The following is a 20,351-nucleotide window of genomic DNA, read 5'->3' on the forward strand; positions in this document are numbered from 1 at the left end:
CTCACAAAAAAGTATAAAAATGTAATTCCCATAATTCTATGAAGAAAAGATACATGGTACCGTGTGTATGTGCTGCTCAGCTGTGTCCAGCTCTTTTTGATCCCATGGACTATAGCCTGCCAGGCCCCTCTGTCCATGGAATTTTCTAGGCAAAAATACTGCAGTGGTTGTCATTTTCTACTCCAGGGGATCTCCCTGACCAGGGATCAAACCCATGTCTCCTGTGTCTCCTGCACTTGCAGCTGGGTTCTTTACTACTGCGCCACCTGGGAAACCAGATACTATGGTACTGTGGGGGCATATAAGAGGAAGTAAGCTGGAGATGGAGTTAGGAAGTCTTCCCTGAGAAGTGAGCATTAGTCTTAGATCTGAATATGCACATTCAGGCTGATGGCTTTGCCCAGAATGGCTCCTCTCATCTTGCCTATATCTTACTGCCTTGCTGAGACCTTGCCATCCTCCCAGCCATCTACCTGTCACCTTTTCATGAAATACTGACCTTTCAACTTGAAGTGACCTAATCCTTCTTTAAGCTCCTTGGGATATGCTCTTACTCTGCCTGACAACTTGAATACTTGTTCTGCTTACCTCCTTACTCCTGGTCCACTTCTTCAGGAAAACGTGGACTATCTCTTGTTTCAATTAAATATCTAGCAAATTGTCCTATACTTAGCCAACATTCAACACTTATTTTAATTGAATTTTAAAACTATATTTTATAGTTGTTTACTTCCATCTAGTTTTGAAAAAAGATCTGATAGCTTTAATATTCTCTGTGAGATACTTCCACAAGTCCAGATAACTAGAATCTTGAATTGTTGCCCATAAACTGGGTTTTGAAAAACTATTAAGTTATATTAATACCCTGTAGTGTTTATAACCTAAAAGATACTCAGTTCAGTTTAGTTCAGTCACTCAGTCGTGTCCAACTCTTTGCAACCCCATGGATGCAGCATGCCAGGCTTCCCTGTTCACCACCAACACCTGGAGCCTGCTCAAACTCATGTGCATTGAGTTGGTGATGCCATCCAACCATCTCATCCTCATTCATCCCCTTCTCCTGCTTTCAATCTTTCCCAGCATCAGGTGCTTTTCCAGCTAGTCAGTTATTCACATCACATGGCCAAGGAGCTTCAGCTTCAGCATCAGACCTTATTTCCTTTAGGATTGACTGGTTTGATTTCCTTGCAGTCCAAGGGACTCTCAAGAGTCTTCTCCAACACCACAGTTCAAAACCATCAGTTCTTCAGCGCTCAGCTTTCTTTATGGTTCAACTCGCACATCCATACATGACTACAGGAAAAACCATAGTTTTGACTAGACACATCTTTGTCAGCAAAGTGATGTCTCTGCTTTTTAATATGCTGTCTAGATTGGTGATAGCTCTTCTTCCAAGGAGCAAGTGCCTTTTAATTTCATGGCTGCAGTCACCACCTGCAGTGATTTGGGAGCCTATGCCACTGTTTCCACTATTTCCCCGTCTATTTGCCATGAAGCGATTGATGGGACCAGATGCCATGATCTTCCTTTTTTGAATTTTGAGTTTTAAGCCAGCATTTTCACTCTTTTCTTTCACTTTCATCAAGAGGTTCTTTAGTTCCTCTTAACTTTCTGCCATAAGGGTGGTGTCATCTGCCTTTCTGAGGTTATTGATATTTCTCCCAGCAATCTTGATTCCTGCTTATACTTCATCCAGCCCAGCATTTCGCATGATGTACTCTGCATATAAGTTAAATAAGCAGGGTGACAACATACAGCCTTGACATACTCCTTACCCAATTTGGAACCAGTCCATTGTTCTAGGTGTGGTTTTAACTGTTGCTTCTTGACCTGCATTTGAATTTCTCAGGAGGCAGGTCAGGTGGTTTGGTAGTCCCATCTCTTTAAGAATTTTCCACAGTTTGTTGTGATCCACACAGTCAAAGGCTTTGGTGTAGTCAATGAAGCAGATGTTTTTCTGGAAATCTTTTGCTTTTTCTATGATTCATTGGATGTTTAGACATTGGCAATTTGATCTCTGATTCCTCTGCCTTTTCTAAATCCAGCTTGAACATCTGGAAGTTCTTGGTTCATGTACATCTGGAATTTCAAGTCTTCTGTTGAAGCCTTGCTTGGAAAATTTTGAACATGACTTTGCTGGCATGTGAAATGACTGCAATTGTGCAGTAGTTTGAACATTCTTTGGCATTGACTTTCTTTGGGACTGGAATGAAAACTGACCTTTTCCTGTCCTGTGGTCCCTGCTGAGTTTTCCAAATTTGCTGGCATATTGAGTGCAGCACTTTCATGGCATCATCTTTTAGGATTTGAAATAGCTCAACTGGAAATCCATCACCTCCACTAGCTTTGTTCATAGTGATGCTTCCTAAGCCTCACTTGACTTCATACTCCAGGATGTCTGGCTCTAGGTGAGTGATCACACCATCATGGTTATCTGGGTCGTGAAGATCTTTTTTTTTTCATATAGTTCTTCTGTGTATTCTTGCTACCTCTTCTTAATATCTTCTGCTTCTGTTATGTCCACACCATTTCTGTCCTTTATTATGCCCATCTTTGCATGAAATGTTCCCTTAGTATCTCTAATTTTCTTGAAAAGATCTCTAGTCTTTCCCAGTCTATCGTTTTCCTCTATTTCTTTGCATTGATCACTGAAGAGGGCTTTCTTTTCTCCTTACTCTTCTTTGGAACTCTGCATTCAAATGGGTATATCTTTCCTTTTCTCCTTTGCTTTTCACTTCTCTTCTTTTCACAGCTATTTTTAAGGCCTCCTCAGACAACCATTTTACCTTTTTGCATTTCTTTTTTTGGGGATGGTCTTGATCACTGCCTCCACTAAATGTCATGCACCTCTGTCCATCATTCTTCAGGCACTCTGTCTATCAGATCTAATCCCCTTTTATCTTTTTGTCTGTTCTACTGTATAATTATAAGGCATTTGATTTAGGTCATACCTGAATGGTCTAGTGGTTTTCCCTACTTTTTCAATTTAAGTCTGAATTTTGCAATAAGGAGTTCATGATCTGAGCCACAGTCAGCTCCCGGTCTTATTTTTGCTGATCTTCCCCATCTTCGGCAGCAAAGAATATAATCAATCTGATTTCAGTACTGACCATCTGGTGATGTCCGTGTGTAGAGTCTTCTCTTGTGCTCTTAGAAGACAGTGTTTGCTATGACCAGTGCATTCTCTTGGCAAAACTCTGTGTTTCTGTCAACTATCATTATTTATATGAGCTGAAATTTCATAGCTTATTTTTTAGATTATGAGGACCCTTTCCCCTTACTATAAAAGGCAAGGTGTTGGAATTTCCCAAAGACGCGTGACACTTTTCACATCTTCTAAGGGGTCTGGCTCTGTTTTGCATTTCCACAGTTGTCTCAGAAGGTGCAGTGCCTTTCCTTTAATTCAGACACTGTTAATCTTCACAGTTGGTTTATAAAACGGAACCTAATTAAGGCATACTGTAACACAGTTGCACACTGTTGAGGGTGGACATCTTCTAAGAGATCATCTAGTGACAGAGATCCTGACAATTGTCCTAAACCACGAAGACAGTAAGAGTTGTCCCCTTGGACAATCAACTGCATCTCTGATAGTAGGTCCCCCCTCCCCATCCCCCCACCCTGGCCTCCACCCACAGACTGTCAGAGATTTACTGAAAAAACTATTCTTAGTCTTTAAGAATTACACAACTTGGCTATGGTTTTTCCAGTACTCATGTATGGATGTGAGAGTTGGACTATAAAGAAGGCTGAGCGCTGAAGAATTGATGCTTTTGAACTGTGGTGTTGGAGAAGACTCTTGAGAGTCCCTTGGACTGCGAGGAGATCCAACCAATCCATCCTAAAGGAGATCAGTCCTGGGTGTTCATTGGAAGGACTGATGTTGAAGCTGAAACTCCAGTACTTAGGCCACCTGATGCAAAGAGCTGACTCATTTGAAAAGACCCTGATGCTGGGAGGGATTAAGGGCGGGGGGAGAAGGGGACGACAGAGGATGAGATGGCTAGATGGCATCACCGACTCAATGGACATGAGTTTGGGTAAACTCCGGGAGTTGGTGATGGACAGGGAGGCCTGGCGTGCTGCGGTTCATGGGGTCGCAAAGAGTCGGACATGACTGAGCGACTGAACTGAACTGAGGACACTCCTGCAGGGAGTTCAGTAGTTATCCTCTGGGTGGAGGTATTACCAGGTTCTAAAGCTGTGGCAGGCAAGAAAACGACCAGTGGCGCCAAGTTCAAAGCTGCCAAGTGTCTTTCCAGAGTCGTGAGGGAAAAGAAACATCCAAGAGCAAATGTTCCTTCTGTCCTCCAGGTGCAATAGAAGGGGGTGCTGAGGATCCATCTATGCCGGCTCGCGCTTGGGGAGAGCTCTCGGTGCCTACCTGCCAACCAAAGGAAACTCGCTCCTCTCGGAGAGCATGGGCACAAGGGATCCCCGAACTTCAGGGACCCGGCTCAGGGTAACTTCTGTCCCATTTGCGGTCAGATGAAAGAGGCGCCCTTCCGACGTCACCCCTGGAGGGCGTGAGCAGCAGCTGAGGTCGAGTCGGGGGCGGGGTCGGCTGGTCTCCCCGCCGCCCGAGCCCAGGGCGCTTCCCGGTCCTCCTCCTCCTCCGCGCGGTAACTGGCTGCATCCCCGCGGCCCGGCACAATAGAGGCTCCGCCCTCCCTCCGCGCCAGCGCTCCGCGGCGCCCTGGCCCAGCAGCCCTCGCCCCCGCCGCCGCTGCCGGCCCCGCACTCCCACAGGGCCCGGGTGCGCCCCCAGGCTTCCCGCCGCCCGCCCCGGCGCGCACCGCCCCGCCCGCATCCGCCCGGACCCTTTCCTTCCACCTGAGCCCTCTGCGGAGGACGACGCGCTCGCCTTGCCACCTCCACCTTCCTTGTCACCTCCTCCTGCGCTGCGCCCCACTGTCTGCCGGCCGATCGCGTCGGGAAGGAGATGACCAGGGTCTCTGGGGCGCACATTCCTGCCCTGCCCGGCCGCGGCCAGCTCTAGAGCAGTCCCTCTGGGGCTCCAGCCGAGACACCCTCTCGCCTCACTCCTTGCTGAGATACCCGGCCCCCCACCCTCCGCACCGGCCCCCAGCCGCTCTTCCAAGGGGCCGAGCTCCCTCCGGTCGCCTTCCTCATGGCCAAGCCTTTGCTGCTAGTTCTCGGCTTCGCTCTGGTTACGACTCTGGGCTGGGGGTACAGCTCTCCCCCCACCGGGACGACCGAGCCCCCAGCCGCGCAGACGGTGGCGCCCACAGAGGACGAGACTCTGCAGAACGAAGCAGACAACCAGGAGAACGTCTTATCCCAGGTAGGCGGCGAGGCCCCGCACGCTCCGTTTGCCCCAGTGGCGGTCGGAGCCTTAAGACGGTCCTGCTGAAGCGTTCGCAGGCAGCTGTTGGTGCCTCCATTACCGAAGGGGAGGGCTTTTGCTTTTCATGTATCAGAACATTTTCTTAACTGGAGAGACATGGGCCCTGCTCTCAAAGTCACAGGGTCTTTGAAGGTTACAGAATCAGGAAAAAGGAGAGGAGAAGGAAGGGGAGACACCTCACAACTCCCTGAGAAGAAAGAAAAAAATGTCAAAACCTTTGGGTTCAAGGGTTGTGGAAAGTATGGCCATGTCTTGTCTGTGTGGCTGTTTGTCAGAACTGGAATGTGCAAACAGGCGGGCATGTTGGACGGAAGGCAGATGGTGTAACCCACAGGGAGATATTTCATGACACTGAGTGAGCCGCCCAGGGAGGAAACAGCAGCAGCAAGTGTGATGAACATGAGGTGAGCCCCAAAAGGAGGACAAGTGCCCCCCTCACACTGGGGAGATGAAGTGGAAATGCAGCTCCACTCAGCTCTGGCAGATGGTGTCGGAGCGGGGAGTGACAGCTGCTAGGGACAGGATCTGTAACACGTCCTTTTGCAAAGAGCTTTCACTTGTTTAATTTGACTCAATCCTCACGCGTGCTTACTCCCGTTCTATAGATAAGGACCATGAGGCTTGAAACACTAAAGGGCCCTAGAGATGGGTAGAGCCAGGGCCTCTGACCATCTTCAGCCCTGATCTCATGACAGTGAAAAAAGAGTTCTCTCTAGACTGTTTATTTCGTGCTTTCCAGGACGTTGTGCGTTGGCTGTCACCTTAATCCTAAGGAGGAGGCATGGCTGAAAAAGGATCTCTATAGTGCTGCCTCTGCCTCTACTAAGCCCTTGGACTGGGGTCCTTGACTCCTTCCTGTAGAAAGAATGATCGGCTCCACTTTGGCCTTTATCAAACACTAGTCACCTCACCCTTCCTTTAAAAATTATGCTAATACATGCCCTATACTCATCCATAACCTCGCACTGACCCCTAAATCAAAAAGACTTAAAAATCCATCACACCGGGGCTCTGGAGGACCATCAACAAAAACTTTCCTGAAACTTGAGCCTCCTGAAAGGAAGGAATTCACCCAGAGTCTCTGAGTAGGGCTATATAGGAATCTAAGCAGAGTTTCAGAGAGCAGACAGCTATGATTTTCCATCGGCCCGTAAAGACCGGCCACTTAAGTCATCTTGAACTACAACTCTGTCTTCCACTGATCCATTCTGCCTTTGACAACAGTCCTATCACAAATATTGGTATTAGAAGAAACCCAACCTTTGCAAGAAAAACGTTACAAGACTTCTTTCCCCCAACTGCATCCCAGGAACATATCCACTCCAACAAGCTCAGAGCTTGCCTGCCAGGGTCATTAGTCAAAGGAAGGGAACCGTTCCCTGTGCCCACAGAGGGAGCCGTGACCCTGGGGATATAGGATGTCTTGCAGAGGAGCTGGGGAGGAGCCTTGTCCCCAACAAGTGCCTAGGATTGTGGTTCCAGCAAGCCTGCCATTGCGTGTTTTCCTGCCTGGGCAAGCACTCAGAAGGAAATGTTTAGCACTGTGGAGGCAGCGAGTGCTGCCAATTTGCTTTCCTGGCTTTGGCCTGGGGTTTGGGTGCAGAAGCTATTCTAGGAGCCAAATGAACCCTTGGGCTGAGTGAACCTACTGACATCTGCATCGGTCTCTCTCCTCCCAGTTTTTTTCCAAATCTAACTCATCCTTTGAGACCAGATCAGATACCACTTCCTTCTAGAAGCCACACTCTGTGGCCTTCTGTTTGTGCTCCCACTGGACTCCCACATCCGGGGTACTTATCACTCTCTGCTTGGTGTGTTCGTAACTTATAGACCTCTTGCACAGTATGCTCTTGAGAGCAGGCTCTCTGGCCCATTCATTGCTTTACCTCTCATAGCACCAAGCTCAGTCCCAAGGTGGCACTCCATAAATGGTGAATGAATGAAGGGGAACAGAAGCCAGTAGTCTTGAAATTGGAATGTCAGTTTTCCAATCCCTCCATCAATCCCTTCTCCTTTCCCTTTTCAGTCTAAATCTGGATTCTAGCTAAGGCAAGTACTATTGGAAGAATGATGGAGCTTATTTGTTTTTTTCCCTTAAGTGATAAAAGACTAAGGCTCCCTGAGAAATACACTGCTTTCCAAAATAAGTAAAGAGAGATGAACTCAGAGTGCCTTCCAGGAAATGCTAGAGTCAACAAATTGTGTTGCGATGACCCCTTCAACTCCACACCAGAGTTATCGGAGATCTCTGGCTAGCAGGGTATCTGACAAAGTAAATGTAGAGCCTTTTTTCAGGACCCTGACTGATGCTGGCGTTTGCACAGCCCCAACCTGGTCTCTCTCTCTTTGTCTAGTTGCTGGGAGACTATGACAAAGTCAAGGCCGTGTCTGAAGGCTCGGACTGCCAGTGCAAGTGTGTAGTGCGACCCCTGGGCCGAGATGCCTGCCAGCGGGTCAACGCGGGGACCTCCAGGAAGGAAGACTTCTACACAGTGGAAACCATCACCTCGGGCTCGTCCTGCAAGTGTGCCTGTGTTGCACCTCCCTCCGCCCTCAATCCCTGTGAGGGAGACTTCAGGCTCCAGAAGCTTCGGGAGGCAGACAGCCGGGACTTGAAGGTAGGACCTGGTGGAGGGTGATGCCTGGGTGAGAGAGTGCCTTAGGGACCCATGAGTCTGACAAGGTTTTTGCTGGGGATCAAGGCCTTGGAGTAAGTGGGCCCTGTTTTAGCCTTTAAAGGAGGTCAGGCTCCGGGCCGGAGAGTGTTGCGTGTGGATCCGGAGCTGATGAACTGACAGACTGGTCATTTGCAACTCTAACGTCTAAGGGTGATGCCTAGAGCAAAGTATGCCTCCCTCTCTTTTGGAGCCAAGGAGGCCGGACCTGGGAGCAGCTGCCAGACCCAGCTAGCCAAAAGAACTCAGCGTTCTTCTCTGGGAAAGTTACTGCCATGATTTACTGTCGGCACAGCAGGCGCCCCCGAGACACACAGAGAGCAGTGAGCAGTCCTCAGTGCAAGGGCTGGGTGCCCCGGGGAAGAAGAGGCCTGGGGCCTGCTCTAGGTCCAGTCGGCAAACTGCAGTCCTACAGAGACACAGACCTAGAGAACAAGTGTGCGGATCCCAAGGGCAAAGAGGGAGGTTGGGAGGAACTGGGAGACTGGGATTGGTGCATATATACTATTGATACTGTATATAAAATATATAACTAATAAGAACATACTCTATAGCACAGGGAACTCTACTTAATTCTCTGTGGTGACCTGAAAGGCTTCCCTAGTGGCTTAGATGGTAAAGAACCTGCCTGCAATGCAGGAGACCCAAGTTCAGTCCCTGGGTCGGGAAGATCCCCTGGAGGAGGGCATAGCAACCCACTCCAGTATTCTTGCCTGGAGAATTCCATGGACAGAGGAGCCTGGCGGGCTACAGTCCATGGGGTTGCAAAGAGTCAGACACGAATGGGCAACCTGAATGGAAAGTAAATCCAAAAAGGAGAAGATATTTGAACATCTGACATGACTTAGCAACTGAACAATAGCAATAATATGTACGTGTGTGGCTGATCATTTTGCTGTGTGGTAGAAACTAACACAATATTGTGAAGCAACTATCCTCACAATGGGATCCTATAATCCTGGACCTCGGGGTGGGGAAACTCGGGCCCTGTTTGGGGCAGCCGCAGAGGTCAGCTGAGGGCTTCACCTGATCCCCACCTTCCCCTCTTCATCTGTAGCGTGGGCTCATGGGATAAGCTTGATTTAGAGTCAGACTTGGGTTCAGATCATTGCTAGTGCTTGCTGCATGGTGATATGCAAGTTATTCAACTGACCTGACCTCAGTCTCCTTGAATTAAAAAGTAGGAAGAATAACATCTACCTTTGAGGGTTTTGAGAATAGATGAGAGGACAACTATTGAGTGCTTGGCACAATGACTGACGTATAGTTGGGGCTCAATAGACACATTCCAATAATGAATGACCATGTAAAGTGCTACTGCTATGCCAGAAGCTGGCGCACACTTGGTAACTGGTTGTCACCGACATTCCTTTAAGCAGAGTTGAGTTTCACCCCACTCCAGTACTCTTGCCTGGAAAATCCCATGGACGGAGGAGCCTGGTAGGCTGCGGTGCATGGGGTCGCTAAGAGTCGGACACGACTGAGCGACTTCACTTTCACTTTTCACTTTCATACATTGGAGAAGGAAATGGCAACCCACTCCAGTGTTCTTGCTGGAGAATCCCAGGGCCAGGGGAGCCTGGTGGGCTGCCATCTATGGGGTCGCACAGAGTCGGACACGACTGAAGTGACTTAGCAGCAGCAGCAGCAGGGTTTACCAGTAAAATGAGTGTCCCAGAATTCAGCCACGTCACTCAGAGCCGCAGCTCTGCTGTGAAACAATTTCTGAACCAAAGGCACAATCACTCAGTTATAGGATTGGACTCTTGGGGGGTTCTGAAACAACAGCAGGCAAAATTTTAGGAATCAGAGAATCATCACAGTACATACTAATTGGCTGCCCTTCCATGGCTCTCACCCGGCTTTAGCTATCTTCCTCGGATGGAGAGGAAGCAGATCTTTGAAACATGAGCATTTCACACAGAGTTCTGATCTAGTAGAAAGGCTGTGGTGCACAAGTGTGTCCAGCAGACTCTTCCAGGGGTAGTCCTTGGCAGGGAAGCTCACCTTAAGCATCTCTCATTAGCTTCCTGTGCCTGAACGTTGCATGACCTGGATGTCACCAGCACCTCAGCCACCTTCCTCCCACTGGCTCTGTACTGGCAGGAAGGACAGTGTTGAAAAAATTGAGATAGCTGGGTACCCCATGACAACTCACCACCTCAACGGTGGGCCACTGGGTCTCTTTTACCTCTCAGGGGCAGTTTTGCTTTTAGTGCTAAGGTAAAGCTTGCCGGTGTCGTCCAGGGACTTCAGCAGACAATGCACGTAAGTATTTCAGAAGCATATCCTCAGGGCACGGATGTTAATAAGCCACTTTGTTGAGTGTTTATATATCACTTGTTATGGGCCAAGGTATCATGGGGAATCAAGGATGAAGATGACATAGCATTGCTTTCAAGGAGCTCACAGTCTAGTAGGAAAGACAGACATGCACTCAACTGATAGACTTAATAAAGGAAGCATAAACAGTTTGGTGGAGCTATTCAGCCCTCAGTTGACTTGTAGGATTCTCCTATTTTCTTAACCATGTACTCCAGTAGACAGAACACACCCACACCATTGGATCTGCCTATCCACCACACAAGTGCCAGTTTCTGAGGGTCGCCTCTCAATTCCTGGCTAGTGGTTTCCCTGTCTAGCCTCGACATGGAAACGTCTCCCTCTCGGTCTATCTGCACCAGCCTTGGACTGATGCCTGCCCTTGTTTCATAGCTCTCCACCATTATAGACATGCTGGAAGGAGCTTTCTACGGCTTGGATCTCCTGAAGCTGCATTCAGTTACCTCCAAACTGGTGGGGCGAGTGGACAAACTGGAGGAGGTAAGGAAGGTTCTAGATTTCTGTATCTTTCTCTTGATCAAACCTCAAAGTGTATCAAAGTTAACCATAGCCTTTTTTTTTTCAGAAAGCACATACCCTGGTTATGTTTAACTCATTGTTCTTTGGAAAGAAAGAAATATACATAAAACACTCATCCCAAATCATGCCAAATTGTTGGTGATGAAAAGAAATAGCGAAATATAAATGTAAACACCTTCTTTTTTCCATATATAAGAACCACTAAACAATGTATATCTACTTTCCCCTTGACTTTGAGGGAACTTAGAGCTGAATAAAATGTAAAAAGTACAATAAGCATCTTACTTCATATTTTAAGGTGGAGTCATCTCTCTGCTGGGTATATGGTTATTAATTTCCTTTTTTAAAGAAACTATTCTGGTGCATGTTTCTGTGTGTGTCAGAGAGGAGGGGCAGTAATCCATTTCAAATCCATTTTAGAAAAAAAGACATAAAATGTTTACTAATAAATAACACCCCTTATTGGAAACCACTCAGGCTGCTCACCCCCAGGAAAAGGAGACTAGTAATGTAATGTCCGTAGACAGAGACGCATTTGTATGACTGAGTTCTAGAGAGATGCACAACTGGAGCTATGGTTTTCACAGCTGATGGGAGATTGAAGTCGTAAACAGTAATGTTGACATTGATTTGTTGTTGTAATGCTTCAACATGCAAATAAGAAACCACGTAATTATCAGAAAAGGCATGATCATCGTTCAGCCTGATTGATGAGCAGTTTATTGACTGGCATCCAGTTCTTGAATGAATTCTTGAAGCAGTGGCTCAAAGAGCTGCTACTTCAAGTAGAAAACTATTTAATTTTTAGAATGTTAAGGTAAGATAAATTTAATAATGAGATGACTGTAAATATACTATTATTCTTCATGAAAAAGTGGGCTTTTGGGGGTTTCTCTTGGAGAAGCTGAGGTTCCCTGATGGGTGATTAGTTGAGACAGCAGATGTAAGTAAGAAGTTGTAAGTAAGGCTCTTCAGGGGGGCAAAAAGAGCCACTGGACCAGGAGTCAGGACAGTGAATTACTCTTTGTTTGCCACTCCCACGCAGCCATATCTCACTTTTTCCATCTGTGAAGTGGGAAAGGTCTGCTGCCTACTTTGCATGTTTGCTGAGGGGATAAAAGTTGAACTAATTATTTCATAAATACTTTGAAACGGTTAAAAAAACCCAAGCACTCAGGTTATGACCAATGAGAGAGTGGGGGCAAATATCCCTCTGTTGCTTTGCCAGGAAAACTGGGACAAGGATGATGAAACATTATGGTTTCAAGGATTGATTTCAGCATACTCCTTACACTCCTAAAAATGTTCCCAGAAAGAGAACACCACATACAGATGGCCAACAAACACATGAAAAGATGCTCAAGATCACTGATTATTAGAGAAATGCAAATCAAAACTACAATGAGGTATCACCTCATACCTGTCAGAATGACCATCATCACCACTAGACCATTCAAGTATGACCTAAATCAAATCCCTTATGATTATACAGTAGAAGTGAGAAATAGGTATAAGGGACTAGATCTGATAGACAGAGAGCCTGATGAACTATGGATGGAGGTTCCTGACATTGTACAGGAGACAGGGATCAAGACCATCCCCAAGAAAAAGAAATGCAAAAAAGCAAAATGGCTGTCTGAGGAGGCCTTACAAATAGCTGAGAAAAGAGAGTTAAAGGCAAAGGGGAAAAGGAAAGATATTCCCATTTGAATGCAGAGTTCCAAAGAATAGCAAGGAGAGATAAGAAAGCCTTCCTCAATGATCAGTGCAAAGAAATAGAGGAAAACAATAGAATGGGAAAGACTAGAGATCTCTTAAAGAAAATAGGAGATACCAAGGGAACATTTCCTGAAAAGATGGGCTCGATAAAGGACAGAAATGGTAGCAGAACCATTAGGTTCTAACCATTCTGTTAGGTAGGTAACCTAACAGAAGCAGAAGATATTAAGAAGAGGTGGCAAGAATACACAGAAGAACTGTACAAAAAAGATCTCATGACCCAGATAATCATGATGGTGTGGTCACTCACCTAGAGCCAGACGTTCTGGAATGTGAAGTCAAGTGGGCCTTAGGAAGCATCACTAGGAACAAAGCTAGTGGAGGTGATGGAATTCCAGCTGAGCTCTTTCAAATCCTGAAAGATGATGCTGTGAAAGTGCTGCACTCAATATGCCAGCAAATTTGGAAAACTCAGCAGTGGTCACAGGACTGGAAAAGGTCAGCTTTCATTCCAGTCCCTAAGAAAGGCAATGCCAAAGAATGCTCAAACTACTGCACAATTGCACTCATCTCACATGCTAGTAAAGTAATGCTCAAAATTCTCCAAGCCAGGCTTCAGCAATACATGAACCGTGAACTTCCAGATGTTCAAGTTAGTTTTAGAAAAGGCAGAGGAACCAGAGATCAAATTGCCAACATCCGCTTGATCATCGCAAAAGCAAGAGAGTTCCAGAAAAACATCTATTTCTGCTTTATTTACTATGCCAAAGCCTTTGACTGTGTGGATCACAACAAACTGTGGAAAATTCTTCAAGAGATGGGCATACCAGACCACCTGACCTGCCTCTTGAGAAACCTGTGTGCAGGTCAGGAAGCAACAGTTAGAACTAGACATGAAACAGACTGGTTCCAAATAGGAAAAGGAGTACGTCAAGGCTGTATATTGTCACCCTGCTTATTTAACTTATATGCAGAGTACATCATGAGAAATGCTGGGCTGGAGGAAGCACAAGCTGGAATCAAGATTGCTGGGAGAAATATCAATAACCTCAGATATGCAGATGACACCACCCTTATTGCAGAAAGTGAAGAACTAAAGAGTCTCTTGATGAAAATGAAAGAGGAGAGTGAAAAAGTTGGCTTAAAGCTCAACATTCAGAAAACTAAGATCATGGCATCCGGTGCCATCACTTCATGGCAAGTAAATGGGGAAACAGTGGAAACAGTGGCTGACTTTATTTTTTTGGGCTCCAAAATCACTGCAGATGGTGACTGCAGCCATGAAATTAAAAGACGCTTGCTCGTTGGAAGGAAAGTTATGACCAACCTAGACAGCGTATTAAAAAGCAGAGACATTACTTTGTCAACAAATGTCTGTCTAGTTAAAGGCTATGGTTTTTCCAGTAGTCATGTGTGGATGTGAGAGTTGGACTATAAAGAAAGCTGAGTGCAGAAGAATTGATGCTTTTGAACTGTGGTGTTGGAGAAGACTCTTGAGAGTCCCTTGGACTGCAAGGAGATCCAACCAGTTCATTCTAAAGATCAGTCCTGGGTGTTCATTGGAAGGACTGATGTTGAAGCTGAACCTCCAATACTTTGGCCGCCTGATGTGAAGAGTTGACTCATTTGAAAAGACCCTGATGCTGGGAAAGATTGAGGGCAGGAGCAGAAGGGGACGACAAAGGATGAGGTGGTTGGATGACATCACCAACTCAATGTACATGGGTTTGGGTGGACTCCGGGAGTTGGTGATGGACAGGGAGGCCTGGCATGCTGCGGTTCATGGGGTCGCAAAGAGTCGGACATGGCTGAGCAGCTGAACTGAACTGAACTGATGTGTAAAACAGATAACTGATGCGAAGCTGCTCTGTAATACAGGGAGCTTCGCCCAGTACTCTGTGATGACCTAGAGGAGTAGGATGGGGATCGGGGTGGGAGGGAGACACAAGAGGGAAGGTTTACAAGTATACTTGTGGCTGCTTCATGTTGCCGTATGGCAGAAACCATCACAACATTGTAAAGCAATTATCCTCCAATTAAAAAATTTTTTTAAAGATAGAGAACACCAGAGCTTTCTCAACCTACCCAATGCCTTAACTCCCTCAGTTCTGGGATGAAGTGCTGTCTGAAATGGCCATTTGCTCTGGGAGGGTTGGTAGGTCCATAGTCACTTCAGTTGTGAGGTCTAATGAGCGGGGTCAGGGTACTGGAGCCCAAACTTGGAGGCAGGCCAAGGTGGCCAATAGGATCTTGCCAGTCTACTCTGATCTCCCCACTCCTCCTGGAGGGGCTGCCTAAGGGAATCAGGCTACTTGGCATCTTGAGTCTTTCCTTTCCTGATAGGAATAGCTAGACTGAATGGTCAACACCATCCTACTACCAATGGACTTCATGCAGGCTTGGGATTCTTTCTCCTTTCTAGAACCACCTTCTGATTCTTTCAAATGGGTTCAAAAGGAATCAGACCAGGATCCAACCGGACCTTCGAAGTTGAAAAGTACCTTCTTTCTCTCGGCCCCTAGAACCATCCAAATGTGTAGGAACAGCAGTGACAGCCTCCTCTTCTGCTTTTACCTGACCTTGGCAGCCACATATTTTTCATTCTCTCTGGAGAACACAGCCTGGGGAAGATGGCTCTGGGGGTAGAACACAGTGTTCATGAGGCCAAGGTCAGGCACTCAGCCTCCGAGAAGGCCAGTGGGCTGAGCTTTTTTGAAGGGCTATAATCTGTTTCCAGCCTTGTCTAGCAGCTGAGCCCTCTCCGCGGGCAAAGGATGGGGCTGTGGGTGAATTTGGTGCAGTGCCGCTACCCAGCAGTATCTATCTTCTGAACAGTCACACAGTCACTGGGTTTTCGCCAAAACTAACCATAGTTACATTGATGAGAGCTATCTCTTTTTCAGAACTATGGAATGTTTAGTAGCAAGAACTGGAACCTTTATAATCATACTCATCATCATCATCATCCCTTATATTTGTATAGCATTAGTGGTTTTACTTAGTGGCTTCCCTGGGGGCTCAATGGTAAAGGATCTGCTGGCAATGCAGGAACTACAGGAGACATGGGTTCAACCCCTGAGTCAGGAAGATCCCCTGGAGGAGGGCATGGCAACCCACTCCAGTATTCTTGGCTGGAGAATCCCGTGGACAGTGGAGCCTGGTGGGCTATAGTCCATGTGGTCACAAAGAGTTGGACACGAGTGAAGCGACTTAGCAGCAGCAGTAGTAGTTTTAAAGCATCCCATTTACATTTAGATTCTTTGTTCCTATGAGCTGGACAAGACATGAGACCAAAGGAGATTAAATGGCTTTCCTGCAGGCACAGTGCTGGGAAAGAATAGGCTGGAGCTCCGGTCTTCTGGTTCCTTGTCCAGGCTCTTTCTAATAAACCTTATAAGCTTCTTCAAATCATTGCTAGTTGCCCTGGGAGCGTCAGTTTTTCCTAACCAGAACTTATAGCAGTAGTCCTTCCAAGGGAATTTCTAGGCAGAACCATGGCCATATCCCATAAATCCTGTTAAACAGGATTAAAGCTGAGTTAGGGAAGGTCCCATCCCGTGAAAGTTTCCCCAACAGGAGCCCAGCATGACGAGGTGCTTTGGTGTGACAGTGAATAATGTCTGGGCCTCGGCCCACAGACCAGAGTCTCTTGTCTTTGGGTCTGGGCACTCGTCTCCTGGCTCTTGCTGGCCAACTCTGTCTGCAGTCTGCGTACATTGAAAAGGCAGAATGTTGGGTAAATGGGAAAAACACTCCTTCTCCAGCCTGACTCTGCAGGAGGAATGGAATTGAACCTCTGCTCCTGGTCTTTGGATATTCTTGAATCCCAAGGAGAGTTCTTTGGAGGTCAGACCAGACGAAAGGGGTCAAATGGAGGGGCATTTTGCCCAGAGTAAGATCAGAACTTGGCAGAAGAAGCAGGCACATACACATGTGTACATCTACCTTGGCTCTGTAGGAGGATTTAAGAATGGAAACTCCATTTGCAGATGAAAGAGGAAGGAAGGAGAGAGAAATGGAATCTGAACTGTTGAGAATCTCACCTCTTGGTAAAGTGAGCTCTGGGAGCTCTGCTTGGTGGAGTGACTTTGGTTGAGCTTGTGTTTTAAATGGTGAATAATAGCACATGCATAGGAAAGTGCATAAACAATGAATACACAGCTTAGCAAATCATTATAAAGCAAATACCCATGCAACCACCACCCAGCTCAAGAAACAGAGCAATGCTAACACCCCAAAAGCTCCCCACATGCCCTCTTCCCACTTATTGCTGCTAAGTCGCTTCAGTCATGTCCGACTCTGTGCAACCCCATAGATGGCAGCCCACTAGGCTCCTCTGTCCCTGGGATTTTCCAGGCAAGAATACTGGAGTGGGTTGCCATTTCCTTCTCCATCCACCTATTAGGTTGGTGCAAATGTAATTACGGTTTTGGACCATGAATTTTAAATCATTTTAACTAGACTCAAACACAGCTGTATTAATCAAAACTAGGAACCATTACAATCAACACGTTTTTGCCAATGAGAAATATTTGATTATTCCTGTAGCATAAAAATCCATGCTTTGGGATTCAACAAACTCTTGGAAAGCATTTTCTGCATCCTGCTGGCTGTGGAAACATTTTCCTTGCAAAAAGTTGTCAAGATGCTTGAAAAAGTAGTAGTGGGTTGGCAAGAGGTCAGGTGAATATGGTGGATGTGGCAAAACTTGGTAGCCCAATTCATTCAACTTTTGAAGTGTTGGTTGTGCAATGTGTGGTTGGGCGTTGCCGTGGAGAAGAATTGGGTCCTTTCTGCTGACTGATGCAGGGTGCAGGCATTGCAGTTTTCATTGCATCTAATCGATCTGCTGAGCGTACTTCTCAGATGGAATGGTTTCACCAGGATTCAGAAAGTTGTAGTGGATCAGACTGGCAGCAGACAACCAAACAGTGACCATGACTTTTTGGTGCAAGTTTGGCTTTGGGAAGTGCTCTGTAGCTTCTCGGTCCAACCACTGAGCCAGTTATCGTATACAATCCACTTTCCATCACATATCACAATCCAATTGAGAAATGGTTCATTGTTGTTGCCTAGAATAAGAGAAGAGAGCACTTCAAAATGACGAGTTTTTGAAATTTCCAGACAGCTCATGAGGCACCCACTTACTGAGCTTTTCACCTTTGCAGTTTGTTTCAAATGCCAACTACTGTAGGATGGGTGATGTTGAGTTCTCTGCCAACTTCTCATGTAGTTGTAAGAGGATTAGGTTTGATGATGGCTCTGAGTTGTCATCGTCAACTTCTTATGTCCAGCCACTGTGTCCCTCAGCTTCAAGGCTGTCAACTCTTGCAAAACTTCTTGCACTGTACACCACTGCGCGGTATGTTCATTAGCAGTTCCTGGACTAGTTGCGTAGCTGATGTTGCAAGATGGCATGCCACTTTGCAACCCATTTTTTAACTCAAATAAGAAAATTTCTCGAATTTGCTTTCTCACTTCATTTCCATAGTCTAAGGTAAATATAAAACAGCGAGTAATGTCATAAGCAAGAAATGCACATTAAAATGAGGTATAACATGGCCACATTTATTTAGAATATATTCCACATCAAATGGCAAATTTCAACAATGCAAAACCTGAGTTCCTTTCACCCCAGCCGAATACATCCCATCCTTGAAAGGAACCTCTGTCCTTAACTTTGTTAATCATCTTCCTCACTTTTCTTTACAGTTTCATTACCTAAAGATACATCCCTAAATATAATAGTTTTGTTTTTTAACTTTAAATGCATAGAATCCTATAGAAGTATGTGTGTGTGTTAAGTTTCTTTCATTCAACGTAAAGTTTTTATGTCAATTCTGTGGCTTTTAGCTCATTCATTTTTATTCCTGTGTAGTATTCTAGTGTGAGATTATACCACAATTTGCTGATCTTGCCTACTGGTGGTGAATATGGGTGTTATTTTTAGTTTTGTAATTCATAGTAGCCCCAGGAGCACCCCTCTAAAAGCCCATCCCATACATGCATACATTTCTTTATGATATGTAAGTAGGAATGAAACTACTGGGCTGTTATGCTTATCACCAGTTTTAAGGGATACGATTGGCCTTCCACGTTCACATGTTTTGCATTAGTAGATTCAACCCACTGTGGCCAAAATATTGGAGCTTCAGCTTCGGCATCTGTCCTTCCAATGAATAAAATGGTGTAGTATTTGCATGAAACCCACAGACATCTTACCATATACTTTAACTCATCTCTAGATTACTCACAATACCTAATACAATGCAAATGTTATGTCAATATGTGGCAAATTCAATGTTTGTTTTTTGGAGTTTTCTGGAATTTTGGGGGGAATATTTATGATCCACCTGATGCAAAGAGCTAATGGAAAAGACCCTGGGATGCTGGGAAAGATTGAGGGCAGGAGGAAAAGGGGGTGACAGGATCAGATGGTTGGATGGCCTCATAAACTCAATTGACAAGAGTTTGAGCAAACTCCAGGAGATAGTGAAGGACAGAGAAGCCCTGGTGTGTTTCAGTCCACAGGGTCAAGAAGAGTCTAACACAACTGAGCGACTGAACAACAACATCATTTTATATAAAGGACTTGAATGGATTCTCTTATCTGTTCTTGGGGGTCTTAGAACTAATTTCCTGCAGATACCAAGGGACAACTTTATTGCCATATTGTTCTCCCAATGGCACCTCTAGCAGGGTGCGGATACTCCATATGGACACATTCTTACTGAAACTTGGAATTGACAGACTTCCTAATTTTTATAAATTTGGAGCATGTATCTTAGTATAACCATTTCATTGTGTTTCAAAAACTTACACCTCAAAACATCTTTCCTATTCACGTAGTGGAGGCCTGAAACTGCATGGGCATTCCTCTAGAACTGGTCCAAGTAAAAGGAACATCTAAGGTGGCCAGTGGTCCAAGAACCTTCAGTGTGGTAGATCCAGACTGACCCCTTTTGGAAAATGGCTGGGAAAGGGAAGGGGATGCAGGAAGTAGCGGTATGTGTTGGAGTTGAGGTGGGTGTAGGCACAAAATACGGGCTTCCCAGCTGACACTAGTGGTAAAGAACTTGCCTGCCAACGCATAAGACGGAAGAGATGTGGGTTCGATCCCTGGGCGGGACGATCCCCTGGAGAAGGGAATGGCAACCCACTCCAGAATTCTTGCCTGGAGAATCCCATGGACAGAGGAACCCGGCAGGCTATGGTCCACAGGGTCGCAAAGAGTCGGACACGGCTGAGCACCTAAGCACAGCACAGGAGCAGAGCATAGGTGCCAGGAGAGATAGGAATTAGAAGTCTAGAAGGAAAAGCTGCAGCTTCCAAGGCAAAGGCAGAACCTGTTCCTTGCATGACCCTTTTCATGCAATGGCACAGATTCAGCTCAGAAGACTTTTGCTCTGACCGCGCTCAGAGATACAAAGACTTGTAGGCTGCCCAGGCCTAAAAATGCCTTCTGATGGCAGCAGGACAGGAGGCAGGGGTACAGCTGTGGTGCCACACACTGCTTCCAGGAGTAGATTTATTCTCGAAGTAAAGAAGAAGACAAACAGAGGGACAGGTCATTAAAATAATTTATTCTAGCTTCAAGGCTTTAGTTGAATTAAGTCATGCCCATAAAAACTGCAAAACTTTGTGAAGAAATGCCCCACCCCCACCGTAGCTGCAGGACACCTGTCAACATTTATAATTACTTGGATGTGACTGTTTACACATGTGCT

The 20,351-nt window shown here is 46.0% G+C and overlaps 1 protein-coding gene across 5 annotated transcripts in view; it reads left to right on the top strand.

Annotated features, from left to right (window-relative positions):
- The first annotated feature begins 4,620 nt into the window (after positions 1-4,620).
- Positions 4,621-20,351, top strand: part of OLFML2B (olfactomedin like 2B) — a 45,228-nt gene continuing 29,497 nt past the window's right edge. For 3 of the 5 annotated variants that reach the window (XM_043450862.1, XM_043450870.1, XM_043450896.1), the window contains exons 1-3: positions 4,624-5,305; positions 7,723-7,986; positions 10,759-10,866. In XM_043450862.1, coding sequence (XP_043306797.1) covers positions 5,132-5,305; positions 7,723-7,986; positions 10,759-10,866 — 546 coding nt within the window. In that variant the 5' untranslated portion in view covers positions 4,624-5,131. Of the gene's footprint in view, positions 5,306-7,722; positions 7,987-10,758; positions 10,867-20,351 lie in introns of all 5 variants that reach the window. The other 2 variants (XM_043450878.1, XM_043450888.1) reach the window with 2 other exon arrangements.

This window comes from Cervus canadensis, chromosome 2, assembly GCF_019320065.1.
Source record: "Cervus canadensis isolate Bull #8, Minnesota chromosome 2, ASM1932006v1, whole genome shotgun sequence".
NCBI lineage: Eukaryota > Metazoa > Chordata > Mammalia > Artiodactyla > Cervidae > Cervus > Cervus canadensis.